Source organism: Limulus polyphemus, unplaced genomic scaffold, assembly GCF_000517525.1.
Source record: "Limulus polyphemus unplaced genomic scaffold, Limulus_polyphemus-2.1.2 Scaffold5028, whole genome shotgun sequence".
Lineage (NCBI taxonomy): Eukaryota > Metazoa > Arthropoda > Merostomata > Xiphosura > Limulidae > Limulus > Limulus polyphemus.
This window is the reverse complement of record NW_013670638.1, coordinates 54,775-73,014: the sequence shown is the minus strand read 5'-3', so window position 1 is coordinate 73,014 and position 18,240 is coordinate 54,775. Positions and strand designations below refer to the sequence as shown.

General features: G+C 31.4%; 2 protein-coding genes across 4 annotated transcripts in view; one reads left to right on the top strand and one right to left on the bottom strand.

Annotated features, from left to right (window-relative positions):
* The first annotated feature begins 2,609 nt into the window (after positions 1–2,609).
* LOC106472030 (39S ribosomal protein L39, mitochondrial-like) lies at positions 2,610–11,461 on the top strand. Its single transcript, XM_013932659.2, has 10 exons — positions 2,610–2,766; positions 3,497–3,703; positions 5,448–5,587; positions 5,718–5,817; positions 6,874–6,935; positions 7,440–7,552; positions 7,884–8,031; positions 8,337–8,408; positions 8,981–9,028; positions 10,339–11,461. Exons 1-10 carry the CDS (start codon positions 2,712–2,714, stop codon positions 10,405–10,407), a joined length of 1,014 nt encoding a protein of 337 aa, XP_013788113.1. The 5' UTR covers positions 2,610–2,711; the 3' UTR covers positions 10,408–11,461.
* Positions 11,462–11,554: 93 nt separating this feature from the next.
* Positions 11,555–18,240, bottom strand: part of LOC106472029 (cyclic nucleotide-gated cation channel beta-3-like) — a 58,771-nt gene continuing 52,085 nt past the window's right edge. For 2 of the 3 annotated variants that reach the window (XM_022400632.1, XM_022400634.1), the window contains 3 exons: positions 17,430–17,576; positions 17,161–17,290; positions 11,555–13,768 (listed from right to left, as the gene is read on the bottom strand). In XM_022400632.1, the coding sequence (XP_022256340.1) occupies positions 12,842–13,768; positions 17,161–17,290; positions 17,430–17,576 (1,204 nt within the window). In that variant the 3' untranslated portion in view covers positions 11,555–12,841. The remainder of the gene's footprint in view (positions 13,769–17,160; positions 17,291–17,429; positions 17,577–18,240) is intronic. The other variant, XM_022400633.1, reaches the window with a different exon arrangement.

Genomic DNA, 18,240 nt, shown 5'->3' with positions numbered 1-18,240 from the left:
GATCTCCTTTGAATGGTTTAGCATGAATGTATGAAAAATAACATACAGGTCAATGACCTACTAACAAGCTATAAATACTTTGACAATTGTCTCGTAATTCACTCCTGAGGATGACGTTGTAACGTGGAAACTTGTAGAGTCGTCAACTTTTTGAAGGCTATAGATAGGTCTAAATAAAATATTTTTAATTGTGTACCAGTTCAACGTTGAATATTAATTATGAGTGTCACTAATCATGTTACTCCTAACCAAAATAAACACCAATTTTCTATTTTTATTTGACTACTAGCCTCAAATGAGGCCTGCAAAAATTGCCTTAGCCGACGATATTTCACGTCGTCTCGGCGGGGTATTGGGAAAAGTTTTCAACTAGCAATAGTCGCGCCTCGGATAAACCTCATTGGCTACGACATCGCCTCTGCGCAAAGCTAATGGCTAATATATCTTCACTCTTGATATACAGTAGGAGACGGGATATATTGTCAAGTATTTAAGAAAAACTAATGCACAAACCAACAGCAGATGTAAAAGGAAGTTTTTGAGAAATTAAAAACAAAAACACTTAAAGACTGTTACATAATAAATAATCTTGAATCAAACAATATCAACGTTGTTCATGAGCTAGAAAGAATTTAAAGTCACAAGTTATATATTCTTAAAAAAGATTTGTGCTTGAAAAACAAACCTGCCACCTATTGGCTTTATCGAGCATTGCGACCATAAGCCTAACAATTCTAATAAAGCTTCTAATATTTTCTCTACAGTGTACTCCCTTTGGATAGATTAATGAATCGATAGATTACTTCATTTTCGCACTGCTGTCGTAATAATGAAAAAGAACAGGGATAAAATCGTACACACATCAACTTCAAGTAGAATAGGATTTGGCCGTATGAACCAAGTGACATTACGTTAATATAATCGCAATACTTACGATCATGAATTATGTTTCAATATATTTCACTTGAGAACAGTATAAATATTCGGATATTAAGTTTCGTTGTTAAATGTATTTTTCAACTCTTACTATCGGTCAAAAATATAAATTATACAAGTTTCGGACTTTAGCCAATGGAGCAAGTTTCAAAGCTTACAAATTTACGTTGTGTAAATGCTCACAATTGCGTAACTTAGATTTAGTTACGTAGGTTTTAATGCAGTTAATTTATCTATAACTATTGCCATATGATAGCCATAGATATTTGATTTTTAAGTACATAGCTTCACAATGTGTTATATAAGCCGCCTTCACTGTATGGAATGGATCAGGGCCGTCGTTAACTTTTTTGGGGCTTAGGACAAAGACGCATGGTCTAGGGCACATTTTATACTTTCGCTGCTACTTTGTTTACACCATACAAATAACAGAACACTTAATGAAACACCTTTCGTGCAACATTTTGCAAACATAATTGTTTTATTTTAATTATGCTCAAAGCTACACAAGGGCTATCTGTGCTCTGCCCACCACTGGTGTGTTGTGCATTTATTTCCTGTCTCTCTTTTTTGTATGATGATCTAGGTTTGAGTTTAGGAAGAAACATGTGTCGTAGGTTTGTAACTTTAAGCTCCCAGTTAGTAGGACCTTGTGGCTACTCTGAAGTAAATACAAGAGCCGGAAAATCACTCAGAAGTAATTTATGGTTTCATGGAAAGTGAAATGACCTATCTCCTGCAGAAAAGAAACAACAAAGACTACTGGGTAGTTTAGAAGACTTAGGAATATATCATAGATTTTTGAATGTTCTATAGGTTTTTAAACTTTACTTTTGTTCCTGAAAATATTTTCATATTAACTCTTCCCTGTCGGAGGAGGTGTCACTGGTATTTCTTGACTTGTTCCCTTCTCACAGTGAAAGTATAATTTAATGAACTAAATTGCATGAATCTTCGAACAAAGTTACTAAATAATATTTGGTTTCGCTTTAAAAATCATTTTAATAAATATTTCTATAATTTTTATGCTATGAAAATTTTAAAATGTTTTTTGTGAGACACTCTTTTGAAGAAAAAGAAACTTTCCTTTCGTCTAGTATTACATATTTTATTGTTGATGATAAAACTTGTTTGTTTGTTTTGAAGTTAAGCACAAAGCTACACAATGGGCTATCTGTGCTCTGACCACCATTTCCCGATTTCTAGTGATGTAAGTCCGCACACATGCCCCTGAGCCACTGAGGGGCTGATCATTAAGTTCCGTTCTAACACCTTGCCAGTTTCAGCTTGATTGATATCATTTAAAAGAATCGATTGAGGTTTCCTGAATTTTTTTTTTAAGTCGAGAGTAAAACTAAGAACCTTCACGAATTTCCGTATTAATTTTCGATGTAGTTTTAAAAGCTGTTTTTCTTTTGTATTTTTTCAAGTGTACACTTTTGTTTGATATTAAAGTGATTTAAAGATAGGATTTATTTAGAATGGCCTAATTATGTTTAGTAAATCACTGTTCTGTATTTCATATGTAACAGGGAATGAGACAATATAAATAAAATCGAAAATGCAGCGCACAATTGTTATTTTGTTTTCAATATTAGAAATAAATTGTATGTACTTCCAAATCACAAAATATGAAAATCAAGAGAAATCATTTGTTAGATGGCGTTCTTTTAAGTCCTACGAGTTTTTAGTTAGGTTAATACTAATACCAATAGCCTATTAAGCTTATACATTTAACATTATTTTGTATCTGTTATCTTTACTGACAGTTAAAAATGGTTTCAAAACTAAAAGCAGTACATTCATTTTTCAGTTATAAATATTTTTCCGGTAAGAGGTTAGCATTTTTATATTAAAAGAGTATTTAAATTGTTTTGGTTTGGATAAGGAGAACAGTATAATATTAATAACCTACTCAGTGGTGTAAATCCCATTGGGGGAGAGCCAAAAGTGGACCCCAAATCAGCTAGCTTCGTAACTACAATTGTATGGAAATAAATGTATTGGACCAATTGCTTTTTATGCGGGGGTGACTATCTTTTGTAGTTACACGACTGAACTTGGCGCTGTAGACTACAGTACAACTTCAACTGAACTGCCAAGATTTGTGTAGCTCGTCACGCTAATTCTGTATTTGTACAGCAATATAATATATTATTAACCTTTCTGTATTTAAAATGTTGACAGTAACGTACACTAAGTACAACGCCAAAATAATTACACAATAAATAATTTATTAAAACAAGAGCCAACCAGCTTCAGAAGATAGTGGCATAAGAACTCCGAAACATTTAGTCATTTTAGTGCTGGTTCCTGTTTTAATAAATTATTTTTTGTGTAATTATTTTAGCATTGTACTCTTTTTAACTGGATATATTCATATATTGCACAAGTGCCAGTTTTATATTTAGTACGACTTATGTTTGGTTTGAAACCTGTTTCACAACTGCTCTTTTAACTGAATTTCAAGAACATTGATAAATGCTGTAAATTGTAATTAGAATTAGATTTTGATATACAGTTTGATTACCTTCAACTCATTATAATTTGTTTTACATAGGATATTCTATTTTATCAAGACCTCTTGGAACAGTTACCAATTCAGAGGTTCGAAAAAAACGAAATGCAATATTTAACAAAGAAAAGGAACGACAGCAAGCACTTATCACTAGAGTTGAGAAGATAGAAGTTCGTCATGAAGGAACACCAGAAAATTGTACCTTGATGATGAATAGAAACATTTCAACTCCTTATAACTGTGCTTTACGTAAGTTTATAATACACCATTTTAATAGTATGGGATGCTAAGTTAAAAAGTTGTAAAGTAAAGATTTAGCCATCTTTGAAATTTTCCATACTTACTGGTTCAAAATCTAGGCTTTGAAAGAAAATATTTTTTTTTTATTATGACACTCACACATCATGTATTTATGCCAGGACAAAGTTAGAATATTTTCAAGAAGTCTTTTTGAATAGTTCATTAAGACTCGTAAGATAGGGACAGAGGCTTGTAATTTTCTCCCCTGAATTAGGATGTTCCTGGGACACGTGCAATAGTGATACTTATCTTTTCCAAGGGAGCTGATAAAGTTTATCCTGGTAATTATAGGCTTATTAGTTTTACATCAGTGGTGGGGAAGGTTTCCGAAAGTGTGATAAAAGATGCGTTACAAAATCATTTACAAAATTGTGCAGTATAGGTGGATAGTAAACGTGGTTTCACTTGGGAAAAATCTTGCTTTACTAATCTTTTGACCTTCTTTCAAGAGGCTACTGCTTATATAGATACAGGATTTGGTATATCTAGATTTGTAGAAAGCATTCAAAGATGCCTCATAAAAGGTTTGATAAGAAATAATAACTTCTATAGGTGTGGAGGACGATATACCTGATTGGATAGAATAGTAACTGGGTGGAAGAAAGCAGAGGGTTGTTATATATGGAGTTCAGTTAAACTGGATTAACATCACGAGAACCTTTACTTTGTGTTAAGAGTTTTCTGTTTTTGATTTATATCAACGACATAGTGGAGATCAATAGATTACTTAAATTTGCTGATATTATGGTCTTGGGTGTTGCTGGCTGTGAGGATGAAGCTGCTGCTTGAAAAAAGGATTTATATTACATGGAGAGTTGAGTGAATAAATGGTAGATGACGTTTAATTATAATAAGTGCAAAGTATTGCATGTGGGATATCACAATTTGAATTATGAATATAATTTTGATTGGAATAACCTTAGCAGTGGTATGGAAAAAAATATCTTAATGATCTGGTTGATCCAAGTAGTGTTTGTTGCTAATGGTAGGATTAATAGGATGTTAAGTTGTATCTACAGAAATAGTGAATAGTCAAAAGAGGTTATAATTTGATTGTACAAGTCACTGGTTAGATCACATTTGGAATACTGTGTTAGGTCTTGGGCTCCTAACCTTAGGAAAGACATCTGAATCATTGGAAAGGATTCAGAGAAGGGCTACTAGGAGGGAAATGATGTGATATGAGGACAGTTTAAAAATCTCTGAACTTGTTTTCTCTTGAAAAAAAGAAGAGTTAGAGGGGATCCGATTGATATGTTTAAGACTGTTAAGGAAATTGTTGATGCTTCATCTTTTTTCACATTTAATGGTGAGAATGGAAGGAATAAGGGACACAAAAGTTTTGGCAGTCAGCTTCAGGTAAGACAGTTTTACTTTCTTAATAGGTTAGTTGGTTTTGAAATGAGTTGCCATCAGATATGGTGGAAACAGTAAATTTAAAGGAAGTCTTGATAAATATTTGAATGATTAGGGCTGGCCTTGAGGTGTAATTTTTTTAAAATAATTAGTTAACGGGACAGTCTAGGTGGGGCAACTGGCTTCTTGTTGGTCTTAAATATTATTTTAGAATGTGCATCAAAGTCATTTAACTTTATTGAAACAAAATTTGTATAAATATTTTTCAATGAAATGTATTTTTCAAAATGTTTCTATTTTAGATTTTAGTATCATTGCAATACATTTCTTTATGTAGATATCAGTGAGATGCTTACTCAACGATCGGTGCTGGCAGAGGTAAACGGAAAGCTATGGGACATGCACAGACCTTTAGAGGAAGACTGTACTCTTCGTTTCTTACATTTCAAAATTGAAGATCCTTTTCAAGTGAATAAGGTACCATTAAAAAAAGAAATCAGTCAGTTCCTTAATCTTATTTAAAGGTCATTTCTTGTATATATATTTAGTTTCAAGTCTTGTACTGAACAATATTACAGTATAACTTTTTAACATTTTTTTCATCTAGGCATTTTGGAGAAGTTGCAGTTTTTTACTTGGACTTGTGTTGGAAAAATCACTTAAAGATGAGTTTTATGTTGAACTTCACAGTTGGCCCAAACCTATTGGTAAAGAGCATTTTTGGATAATTATCAAATGAGAGTTACTTAAATTTAATTTTGTTCTGGATGGAAGTAAAAGGTGTTAATTAAAATATCTATCATGGCTAGTGGTGCTGAACTTATTCAGAAAATACGTGTTCTTCAGTCATACGAGTTATCTGTCAAATGACCTGTCGCGAATAACTCTTTATTCGTGAGTGAGGAAAACTATTTCCTCTCCAGCAAGGAAAATCCACTAGTTAGTGATACTAGTTTAAGGCTGCTTTGATCATATATTATACTGGTAATTTACTTTTATTATCATTAGTTACAGATGTTTTTTTTTTCACTTGCATCTCTGTTTCTAAATCATTTGTCGTTCATTTTGCTGACGAGACTTCAATCTAGTAGTGAAATCGAATTTAATTTTCAGTTTGATACGTAAATCTCATTATATTAATGTCTTCTTGCTATAGGTCAGTAGTCTGAAAGTGAAAAAAAAGAAATAAACATTTAACTAATTTTGTTTGATTTCCTATCTTTATAGTCATTAAAGCCTTGTAATTTTCTTGATTTTTAAAAAATGATGGTGGAACCTCATTAGTTAAATTTAACTGACTTTATTGTTTATATTTTTGGTAATCAAATGGATACTTATATAAGCAAGGTTATAAATTATATACATTAAAGATTATTTAATCATGATTGTTAAGTATTGTAATTATTTTACAAAAATCCTGCGAACAGGATTTAACAGTGAACCTCACGAGTACAGCAGTTGTGGAAAAATTCGTATATGGACCCAGTATTGTTTTTTTGTTTATATATATATATGAACGTTTTAAACTTCTTTCTTAGAACAAATTGTTAAATATGAGTAGAAATAATTATATTATTCACAGTTGATTTTGAAAATGATGCTAACAAACACATTTAATGGATTTTTTTAGACTTTCAATAAGAAGTGTTTATTAAAGAAGAGTTATCTTCATTAAATATGGTATACAGTTTTATATGACAAGCCATTAGTTACTGAACAACAAAAGAAGTTTTAACACTTTTTTATTTATTTTATTCATGCAGTACGGTCCGGTAGTTTTGTATACGATGTAGACTTGAAGCTCGGCAACTGGGTTCTTAAACAGGTCAGACAATGAATTTTTTTGTATCACCAAAACTCGTGCAACAAATAGTTGGTACGGCCAAGATTAGAAAAATAAAAGAGGTCTATAAGTTGGTTGAATACTTCAGACCCTACTTTATTCATAAAAGAAAAATATTTTAGAATGCAGAAAAAGTGTGTATTTATATATATATATACACATATATTCTTTGTGTGCATTTGTATTTTGTTTTCATATAATTTGTCAAAGAACTATAATACACTATTGTACTTTGTGATTTCTAAGAAAATCTGTAGTAAAAACTACGAAAGTACTAATTATCAAAAAAACCTATATACGGTAATTTCTGTGCCTGAGCTAGCAAAATATTAAATATAATGAGTACATTAATGGACTAATTGTTTTAAGTGAAAACACACTAGGAGTGAGGGAAAAAAATGATTAAATTTATGGGTAGTATGTGTTTATCATTTTGCACCTGGTTGTGTAGTGCTTATTTATCGTGGTTGTTGTTTTCTTTACCAGGATGAGCTAAGCACATTGTCTTTAATGATGAGGAAACTGAGAATGGAGAACTTCAAATTTGAATGGCTTAAAGTAGACCAATCAGTGGCCTTGAAAATGTTCGAAGACAACAGGTTTGTAATAATTTTGCCGTGTTGCTAACATTCACAGTAAATCTTCGATGTGCAGGTCAAAGTTTCCTTCTCAAATGGTTGGGTATGTTTTTGTGAGACTTCTTTGCATACAAATTTTAGTGTAGCTGTAAATATGGCATGTAACAACTGACAGTAATTAGTGAAAAAACTGTGTTTAATACTAAATCATGGATAAGTTTTTTTTATATATATAACTAAATTTAAAATTTTGTTGGAATGACTGATTATTAAGGTCAGGTAGTGACTTTGTGGGACAGTAGGTACTAAAATTATTTTTTTACAGATTTTCTAATATTTAAAATTCTTTTAGGTATAAAACTGAACAGATTCCAACAATTGCTTCACGGTCATCGGTAGATAACTCTGTGACAGTGTACCGAGTACAAGACCACATTGATATAAGTGGAGGGCCTATGATTTCAAATACCAGTCAACTTGGGAGGGTTCAAGTAACAGCTGTAAGTGCGTCCGTTTTCCAGTTCTTTTTACTAACTTTCAAAAATAACATTTAGTTTTGATAGTTTCCAGAAAAATTGAAACTAAAAGATGTTAAATAGAACGAATCGTTACCATCATCATAATTAAAATACAAATTTCTTGAATAAAACACATTACTTTTGTTTCACCCTGTAGACAGAAATTTTAAAAGTGATTAAATATCTTTAATTTATCATTGTGTCAAAAGTTTTGCGTGATGAAAATATTGGTTATCCTCACTTCTACTTCCATAAAGATGTTTTTTTTCTTTATCTAACTTCTCTAGGCTCATCCCTTAGCAACGGAACAAGGAATCTTGTATAGATTTCAGGGGGTAGCCTTGCCATCACAGTTGCTAGTAAGTTTTGTTTTTGTTCTAGTTTTGGAAACTAAAATACAGTTTTGTTTTTCCTTCAATCACTAATGATTTACAGAATAAATCATTAATTGTAACTACACCGTATGTGTTTAGAATATTCTACTAATCTAGGGTTTTGGGAATTATTTAAGCATTTATGAGAAATCCTAACATAATACATTAAAAGTAATGTTACAGATTTGCATAGTAAAAATAGTCGTTAGAGGAAAATTGTTTTATTCTGTTATATGCAAAACATTAATGTGGTAGAAGTGTGTATTGTTTACAAGTTAGTGGCCATTTTGTATATGTAGTTATATTTTTATAGGCTATCACATATAGTTAAAAAATAAAGAACTTTCCTGTTGTTGTATAGGATATTTTGAAAGAGAAATAAAGGAAGTTAACCTGTTATTATTATTCTTTTTACTAATGAAGGTAATAGTTTTGAACAATTTTCATTTATATATTACCATGCTTACATATTCCTTGATTCACAAAGGTAGTTTCGTAGTATGTGATTTTTAAATTGTAAAAAATGTTAAGAGTTTAATATTCGATTTTTTTTACAGTTGAACTCCTTTGCATTTGACCTGTTAGCTGACAGAGCAAAGAAACTGGTAAGATTAAGATTTATTTCTAATTCAATAACATTAGATAAAAGCCAAAAACGTTTCAAAACTAGCAGTTTTCCCTCTGGTCTATCTTTTGAAAATTAGTGATGACTAGTGCAGATAGTCCTTAAGTGGCTTTGCATGAAATTCAACAAAAAAACAGCTCCTAAATAAAGGACCTTCATTGTTCTCTTTAAGGGATGAAATTTAGGTTATTTTATGTGTTACTTAGTCTTCAACTCAATTATATAAATGTTTCAGTGACTGTAGTTGTTGTATAACATTACTAACAGAGATTCACTAAACATTTGAAGCGAAATTAGTATCTTTATTGTAACATCTTTTACGTACAGGATAATAGGCCTAAACCATGTCCTATTATATTTCCAGTTAACTAACTTAACAGGAAATAAACGAATGTCAGGTATTAAGCTGATGTATCAGAACTTTTAATTTCAAATGAATTCTAATTTCAGACACTGAAACTGTCCAACTGTCTTAGGCCTTTATTCAATAAACGAGATAAATTACCACTGTAACTTGTATGCTTTTTACTGTAGTTTAGTTAGGGCTAAACTTTGCTTAATTATATCAATAAATAAACTTGTATAGTTATTCTATGACCAAATGTTAGAACTTATTTTGTATAATTTAAATAATAAGGAAAAGGTGGAAGCCCCAGGTTTTGTTTTTTTTTACAAAGCTCCAACTTATTATGTTTTTGACAGGTCAGGCAAAGCTAGTTATCACATAAAACATAGCTAACTACAATCTAAACAACAACAACAACAACAAACTCATCTGATTGGCCAAAATATAATTTTTAAAGTCTACTTTTTAACAAATCCTAATTTTTTAAAAATGCGTATTTGACAAACATTTTTAATCAATGGAGATGTTAAATTAAAAAATCAACAAATATCTTTCCAGTTTCGCTGTCTAGACATTTCATTTCAGGCTATGCTTTTGTTGCTAAGCAACATAAAATCCATATCGGACAGTTTGGTTTTATGAGAGTAGTAGATAACATCCAAGTTTCCAAGACTAGAATGTTATGTGTTTAATTAGTACTTTTTATTAAACACATTCGCAAAACCCTTATTGTTTTTACCTTCTGGCATCATATATAAAAACACTAGAATTTCTTCTTAGCTTCAAAATTGAAGAGTTATACCATAAGCAGATATATAGACGTTTTCGGTTACTGGTACTGAATAAAACCTTGTTTTTTTCTTGTGAAAAATTATGTAAAAACATTAAATTAGCTACATTTTATATGCAGTTTAATCTGATATATCAACTTCATTTTATCATAGAATACTTCATGGTTGCCTGGAGAACCAATCACATTGGAGCAAGAAAATCGGAAGCAGCAGGAAGCGTAAAGTAAATTAAGGCTTTTTGTTTTTGTACAGTTAAACTTGTCTCACAGTAGTGTACAGTAACTTCAAAAGTTAATGTAATAAAGGAAATAAAAATTTATAATAAGAATCAATTTCCCCTCTCTCTTTCTTCAGCACTTTATTGATACTAATGTTGTTCAGAATTTGTTGATTACATATTTTTTAATTTGGTTAAAATTCCTCAACATATATTTCTACTTTTCTATTTAAAAATCTCCAATTTTTTTGAAGCTAGTACTTTTACACTATAGTCTTTTCTTTTTATTGTGACTATCATGATGCTAAACTTTCATTGGGTATTTTGAGTTTATTTCTTGCAAAAGTTCTATACGATAGTAGAACACACACATCAGATTACAATTTGTGTAATAAACTGTTTACACAATGCCTAAAAGTTCGTAATAAAAGACTCGCATTTTCAGTTTTTAAAAGTGAAACATATTGAATCATGTTCAGCTGGGTTGTAGTTTTATATACAATGATTTATTTCTCAGAAAATTGAAAGACTTCCCACTTCTGTCAAAAGATTGAAATTTGTCCGATATTTGTACAAACAAAAAAAAAGTATATTTATTCTAAAACGTGTTAAACATTTGAAATGAGCAGAGTATATTAAAAAAAAGTAATGGAGTGCCTTACAACTAGGAGAGATCACAGATTACCAAAGATTTTGGAGTGCCTTACAACTAGGAGAGAACAAACCTATGATTTACAAGATATGTTGTCATAATCTTTAAAAAGCAGTTCCACATTGGATTATCTTAACAATGTGAATCTATTAAATTTACTGTAAAAGAACAAGTAAAGACAGAATCTCCCTTATCATACACTAAAATTAGAAACAAATGTAAATTATTGGAAATTGACCGTTATTGCAAAAAAATACTTTTACTGGTTTCTCTTTTAATTTTGAAAGCTTTATTCGAAGTAGTTTTAAAAAGAACATAATTTTTATTCTAATCCACACACCTTTTCAAAAATGAAGAATGTCATTATGTTCTTAGTGACATATAGGTTTTAAAATATGTAACTACAATAAAAAAAAAAAACGAAGTCGTTCAGCCATGTTGAACATCAATAGGCAATTAACCTTTGGGCCAGAGAGTCTTTATATATTAAACTTCTTTAAATGAGCCTAACATGAATCTGTATATTTTGCCATTAATACTCAAAATAATTTTAGACTCATTTTTATAATAAAAACTTTTTTTTACACTAAATCTTACCTTTACCAATTCAGAACTGCAACTTTTCTGATTATCACATATCTTTCCACGTTAAACTGTTCTTTAAACAAAACACAACTACATATTCCTGTGACTAATATTTTACATTATAATTTACTGTACTTCCTAACACTCACTCATGACAACATTTAATATATCATGGTGTTATTTCGAGATGAAAATAACAGTTCTGTTGTTTAACACATGTCAAAGTCTTATATAAGTGAAGTAAGTAGAGTTTACAAACAAATTAACAACACTTTGTTGACTACATCAATCATTAAAAAATAGTTTGTCTGTAGTTAAGTAAACCGAACAGAAAACATCTTAATTTACTTATGACAATATTTCATTCTTAGTTCTAGAGTACAAAATAAACACGCTCCAAATTTGAATTATGAACACACGATATTCTACAAAATTTACTGTTGGAAAATGTTACGTATGAATTTTTATATCGAAAAAAAAAACACTCGCAGTACATCAGATCTTCCAAAACCAGCATCATTACTTATATTTGCTGATAACAGGTGGAGCTACCTGCATGAACAGACCATATTCATTTGATATGCTTCTCTGACTAAGTGTTAAAAAAGTATGTATCTATTTAAACTGTATACAGTGTTTGAACTACCACAGAAGAACAGAGAGATGTATAGGATAACTTGGCCACAATAATTTGGTAGTTATTTTAGAACCCTGTAGTTTCCAGCCAAGTAAACCTGTAATCAAACTGTCCTTTCCTTGTATATGTTTTATTCTATTATTTACAGTTCTTAGATTCATATACATAGGGTTAGTTTCACTTTATATCAACTCTTTGTATATTGTGTATGCTAACGCAGTTGAGGGGGAGGATGATGACCTTACCGCGACACACTTACCTATTTTTTCAAATTGAGATTTTTACTTAAATGATAATGGCTACATGTAATTAATTTTTGAGCTTTAAACATATTTTTTAAAAATTATCTAACAATATTTCATATGCAAGGGCTTTTGTGTACATCCTGAGAAATTGTGACCTCCCACATTTAAAGTTTTCTGATAATTTGTTTTTAAATGAAATATGACCTCCTCGTACTAACATACAGATTTGTGTGTTTAACGACAGAATCTACTGACTAGCATAAACACATAACAGACAAATACTTTTCCCGAAGTTCAACACAGCTTAACACACAGTTTCATCACTTGAACTCTGACTCAAAGAAATATCCAGTGGAACAAAATCCAGATTGTTGTAGCTGAGGAAGCTGTTTGTACTTATGGTACTCGGAGAAAGACAAAAAATCTTCCTCTTCTATGTTGTACTGCTCAGAAGCTGAGCTGGCATTAGAACTATTACACCCATTATTAAGTGGCTCATCTACTGGGGATGTTATTAAGTTACCATGGGAACACATCTCTTCCCTCGCCAACTTTTCTTCAGTTTTCAAACATGAGTTTGCTTCTGACTGATCTGCTGGTTTGTAAGGAAGCTGGAGTTTGAGACCAGAACCTGTTGGTGGTTTTCCCATCAATACGAGTTCATCTACTGGTGTGACTGGGGATGTTATTAAGTTACCATGGGAACACATCTCTTCCCTCGCCAACTTTTCTTCAGTTTTCAAACATGAGTTTGCTTCTGCTGGTTTGTAAGGAAGCTGGAGTTCGAGACCAGAACCTGTTGGTGGTTTTCCCATCATAGGTAATTCATCCAATGATGCTGCTGATGATTTTATTAGATCTTCGTGGGAACACAGTCTTTCCCATATCACCTTCTCTTCAGTTTCTAAGTTTCTTATCACTTCTGATTGAGTAGATGGTTTGTGAGGAAGTGTAGGTACTCTATGTAACAGTTCCTTAATTGCTTTGGGTGCAATATCCTCCGATGTCTTGTTCAGAAAGTTTTCTAGAGATACTTTATCATCTTTCTGGGATAATGATGGCATCTTCAAGTTGAGAAATCCATCCTGTTTTGTGTTCAGGGATAAATAACCAACTCCACTCACGCTGCTTGCCCGAAGCCGGGGAGAGGGGAGTAAATTGTTTTGACTTCTGTCACCGATTAGTACTGGGGCAGAAGACCTCTTCTTATTAAACAGCTGAGCACACATGGAGTTTGGATGGACCACCTGGATAGAAGTACAACAGGAATTGTTATGAGTAAGTAACCAACACTTACTGTGAGACTATTGTATTATCCATAACACCCATCAAGAAGTGTATTTTTTTCATGCCACCATATATATATATAAATTTTATTCTTTTATTTCTATTTTTTTTTGCCCAGAATTTTTTTTTTTCATTTCCTCTTTACTTCTGTTGTACTAAGATCAATTTCATAAATAATCACATAATTTTTTTTAAATTCCATTATTTAAATAAATATTAAAAACCAATAGAAACAGATATTCATTGGAGAGAAACTAATTACATTAATTAATTAATTAAAAGCAAAGTACAAATCATCAAACAAATATCGCCAAGATGTTATAAATGGTATAAATTTCTTTCTGAAACGGATCTTATTTAGACTTCACTGAGAATTTTTCTTATTCATAAGACGTTTTAAAGTTACGTTACAAGCAACCATGGAAAAAGGATTGAACACAATTTTACAAATCAAAATATTATTCTTTATTATGACGAGAAAGTACGAAACAAGATTTAATAGGATCTTTGATGCTTCAGTTTATCATAGCATTCTAAATTCTAGATTTTGATGTGCCGTCTGTGGACGAGCCCCTGAAGATGTGTCCAAAAAACCTGTTTCAAAACTACGATGAATCAGTAATAAAAAATAGGAGTCTGTAATAGTACTGTTGTTAAATACAAACTTACAAGCACAACAAAAACAACTTGTATGAAAAACTACCTTTATATTTCACTTATTCTTTGGCCGGTGAAGAGACGATTTGAGACCAGACCTTTTTTTACTAAAAACAAGGCTTTACAATATTAGACACCTAAGAGTTAAAGACAGGTGAAACTAGTTGTGGTAAGTCAGAATGTTATCACTCTCATATCAAAATCAAGCAAGTCTTTTTTCATGATTTATGTGGAAATGTCCCAGGAACGTGTCGCTCCTCATTCTGTCAAAACCACGTACGAATCTTCCAATTACAAATGGTACGTTTGTCACATTATTGAAACCTTGCAAGTCACGGGACCCAATTTTTTTGGTGTCAAAACCCCCAATCTGTAAATTTGTAAAGCTTGTCTATTGGTTATACCCAGTTTTGACGCGACAGTGATGACTGGCAATGACTTTAACACCTGGAATAAATTATTGACAGTCTTTTCTTTACTTGTCTTGATAAGCCTAAAAATAAAGGATTGAGGTTCTTTGGTTCTTGTCTTGTTACAGAAAAGAAAACAAAATGCTATTTAACCCTTTATGTTATAAGAGTGATGGTCACATTTTACTATTCAGTCAGACAAGAGTTAGCATTGGGTGGGGTTGAATAGCTGCATTCCATCTAGCTTAACAATTCAAAATTAAAGACAACTAGTATAGATAGCCCTCATGTAGATTTGTGCAAATTCAATCAATAAAGAAATATTTCTTTGTGTTGTGTAACTATTTAACTTTTATATAGCCCACATCTGAAAGAAAAATAAACTGTTCTTCAAATAGTTTCATTGGCTTTGTAATAAGAATTTCAGAAAACATCATGAATTAATTTTTTCTATGATGATTTCTTTCATTCTAATAAAAATATTTATCAAAATAAGAAACGAGCTGATATTTCTTGATATATCTCCATACACAGTGGTGATTCAGTTAACCCCTTTCTTATGGTGACCCTTTTTTGCGCACGTCACAAGATTTTACTTAGTTACATTTAAAATTTAATTACACTATTTTATGATGAATGTTTGTTAATGAAATTAGCATCAAAATTAAATTATAGTTCAAAGTTTTAATTCTTTTATTTCAAAAGAAACCTTGAAAAAAATTCTTAAAGTTTTGTTTTATTCTCTCATGATCTGCAAGTTCACAAAATGAAAATTTTTGTGTCTTTGTAGTTTGAACACTTCTTGACTCACGCTAACCTGCCATATATAGAAAGAATCTACATTAATTGCTCTGTTTACATATTTATCTTTCAAGTTCCTTAGGACACATTTGTAGAAAGGAGAAACAAATCTCTGAACTCTTGACATATACCACGCCCTCTTTCTACACATAGAGTTGCGTTTTCTCAGTCAGTTATACTTAATCGAGCTAGATGTTTATAACAAATGGAAAGAGTGCTTTCTTTAAGTAGTTCTCTTAATTGTTATTTTAAAATTGGTGCAAAAAATTAGTCAAAATGCTCTCAGCATTGTTGCTGCTTTGTCCTCACCACCTTAGCATTATTTCTCACATTGAAATACGGACTGGTAGACGGACAGTTGCATTATATTTAGGTTTTACTTTTATATTTTACTTAATTATGTGTTTTTTTATGTTTTAAGGTGCATATTTGAAAGGTTTAATAATTTTATTTTTATATAAGCCAATGCATGCTCAGTTTGCAAGGGCTAAAGTTTCTCTGCCCACTAGACGGTAATATTGTTGGCTGGGGATGTCCATTGACGTGTGTTGCAATAAATAACAGTGCTAAAGGACAGGAAAAGATAACAAATTATTAAAATAACTTATATGTGAAAATGTAAAGACATGCAAAAAACGATGAATATGTCTTAAAATTATTTCACAAAATATTTAAAGGTACGTACATTTATCCTATGTTTTCATTTTAAACATTTCAGTGTAACATACTATAGTCTATATGTTACAAGTTCACAATAATAGCTGCAGTTAGTAATATCATAGAGAAAGTGAAATATATATATACACATTTAATTTAAATTCAAAAGTGCTTTTGATACTCACTTTGGAAGTTCTAGGGGTTATGCAAATGAAATTTGAAACCTACAAGTTCGAAAAAGTGTTTGTTTTTTTTATACTCGTGCTGTTTTGTTGATTATGTGAGAGGATACTTGGGTACACTCCCATAAACATAGAGTTAAGCCTACTTTCTCTGCTACTCTGTAATCAAAGGCACAGTGCAACATTCCAAAAGTACCAGTGTGCCAAATCTTATGTTTATACAAATGTTCTAGCATTTATTAAATAAAACATGTAAAGGAATAATGTTTTGTACTTGAACTTCATTAATTTAAAGCCTCCTGGAAATCATCAGCATCTAAAGGAGTTTGGTATTTTTGGTGGGTTTTTGTCACTATTTTATATTTTAGTACTTAACATCCACTGTTGTTTGCCATAAATAGGTATTTGTTTTATATACTGTTTTTTATTCTAAAGTAGACAAGAAACGTAGAAGGACTGTCCTTTTAAAACCACTCTAGAGTTAGATGAATATAGGATATAAGCCTGGAGATAACGATCATTTGACAGAGGGATGAAATATGGCATAAATGTGTTGTTGTACATTGCAGTTTGTATTGTTTGCCCTCTATTATCAAAGGCCTGAAATATAAAGAGACAATTAAGTGGAGGTATTAGATGTCTTACCTCCAGAACAGTTTTCAGGAGACGAGGTGTGGGTGTACGAGAGGGATCCCTGATAATTGTTTCTGCTTCTATCTTTTTACGGCTGCCACTGGCCAGTTTCTCTCTGTCTTCATTCTGTTTAATTAGTGTCCTGTAAGAAGAACTTTTGGATGAATTATTTCACAGTTTATCATGGCCATACACGCAATGTGGCATATGTTATTAACAGATGTTATAATATTTTAAAATAAATTGAAGCTTTAAAAACAGAAATAGATTTTAGGTCTTACTGGGCCTTCTTCTTCAGTATAGCTTGGGCATCTGGATAGTGTTCTAAAGCATCCCACAAATCAGCTTTTCCCAGAACAAACAAATTGGAAAAGCCCTTAGAGCGCACATCTGCGGTTCTCCGATTACATCCTGGAATACCTAAAAGACTACAACACAGTAGAATCATTAAATGTATATATAAATGCTTGGTTATTACCTTAATAAATATTTCAAAAAAGGAAGTAAATGTGGGGATCGTTCATATCAATCCTCCAAAAGGAATGCAAACAAGATAGTAGGGATGGCATTTGCAGCATCCCTACATAATAGCACAGGCAAGAATTAACATATAGCTATCACAAGTTCTAAATACAATGAGGTTTCAACTGTAATATTTATTGTTCATCTATTAGTGCTTGGTAATTTCTGTTTCACCCTGTCCTTAAGCTTTTTAAAGGAACACCAAATTTCTGTAAGAAAGCTATCTTCAAGGGGTAATGATAACATCGTTTACACTAGAATTATGATTTTTTTAAATTACTACTAGTTATTAACAATACTTATAAAAGCGGATACTCCGTTTGAAACTACATCACCTCAGTGAAATTGGTTGACACCATTGTTTTGGTTTTCGAGTTATCATGTGATAAGAATGAAGCAAAAGAAAGAAGAAGAACAAGAAATTCAAACTTTTTGCTATGATATTTACAGACATTCCCAGAGCTTGTGACTCGGTCATTACATAGATAATGTTATAAAATATAACACTGTATAGTATTGTAAAGTTTGACCTATTGAAGAAATATTTTAAATGACATTTCGACAAAGGTA

What these genes read in the sequence shown, in the direction of transcription:
- LOC106472030 (XM_013932659.2), top strand. Translation starts at nt 2,712, where the DNA reads ATGGTTTCAAAACTAAAAGCAGTACATTCATTTTTCAGTTATAAATAT. An exon ending in AAAATGTTCGAAGACAACAG is followed by an intron (nt 7,553 to 7,883) that starts GTTTGTAATAAT and finishes AAATTCTTTTAG; the next exon opens with GTATAAAACTGAACAGATTC. An exon ending in CCTTGCCATCACAGTTGCTA is followed by an intron (nt 8,409 to 8,980) that starts GTAAGTTTTGTT and finishes TTTTTTTTACAG; the next exon opens with TTGAACTCCTTTGCATTTGA.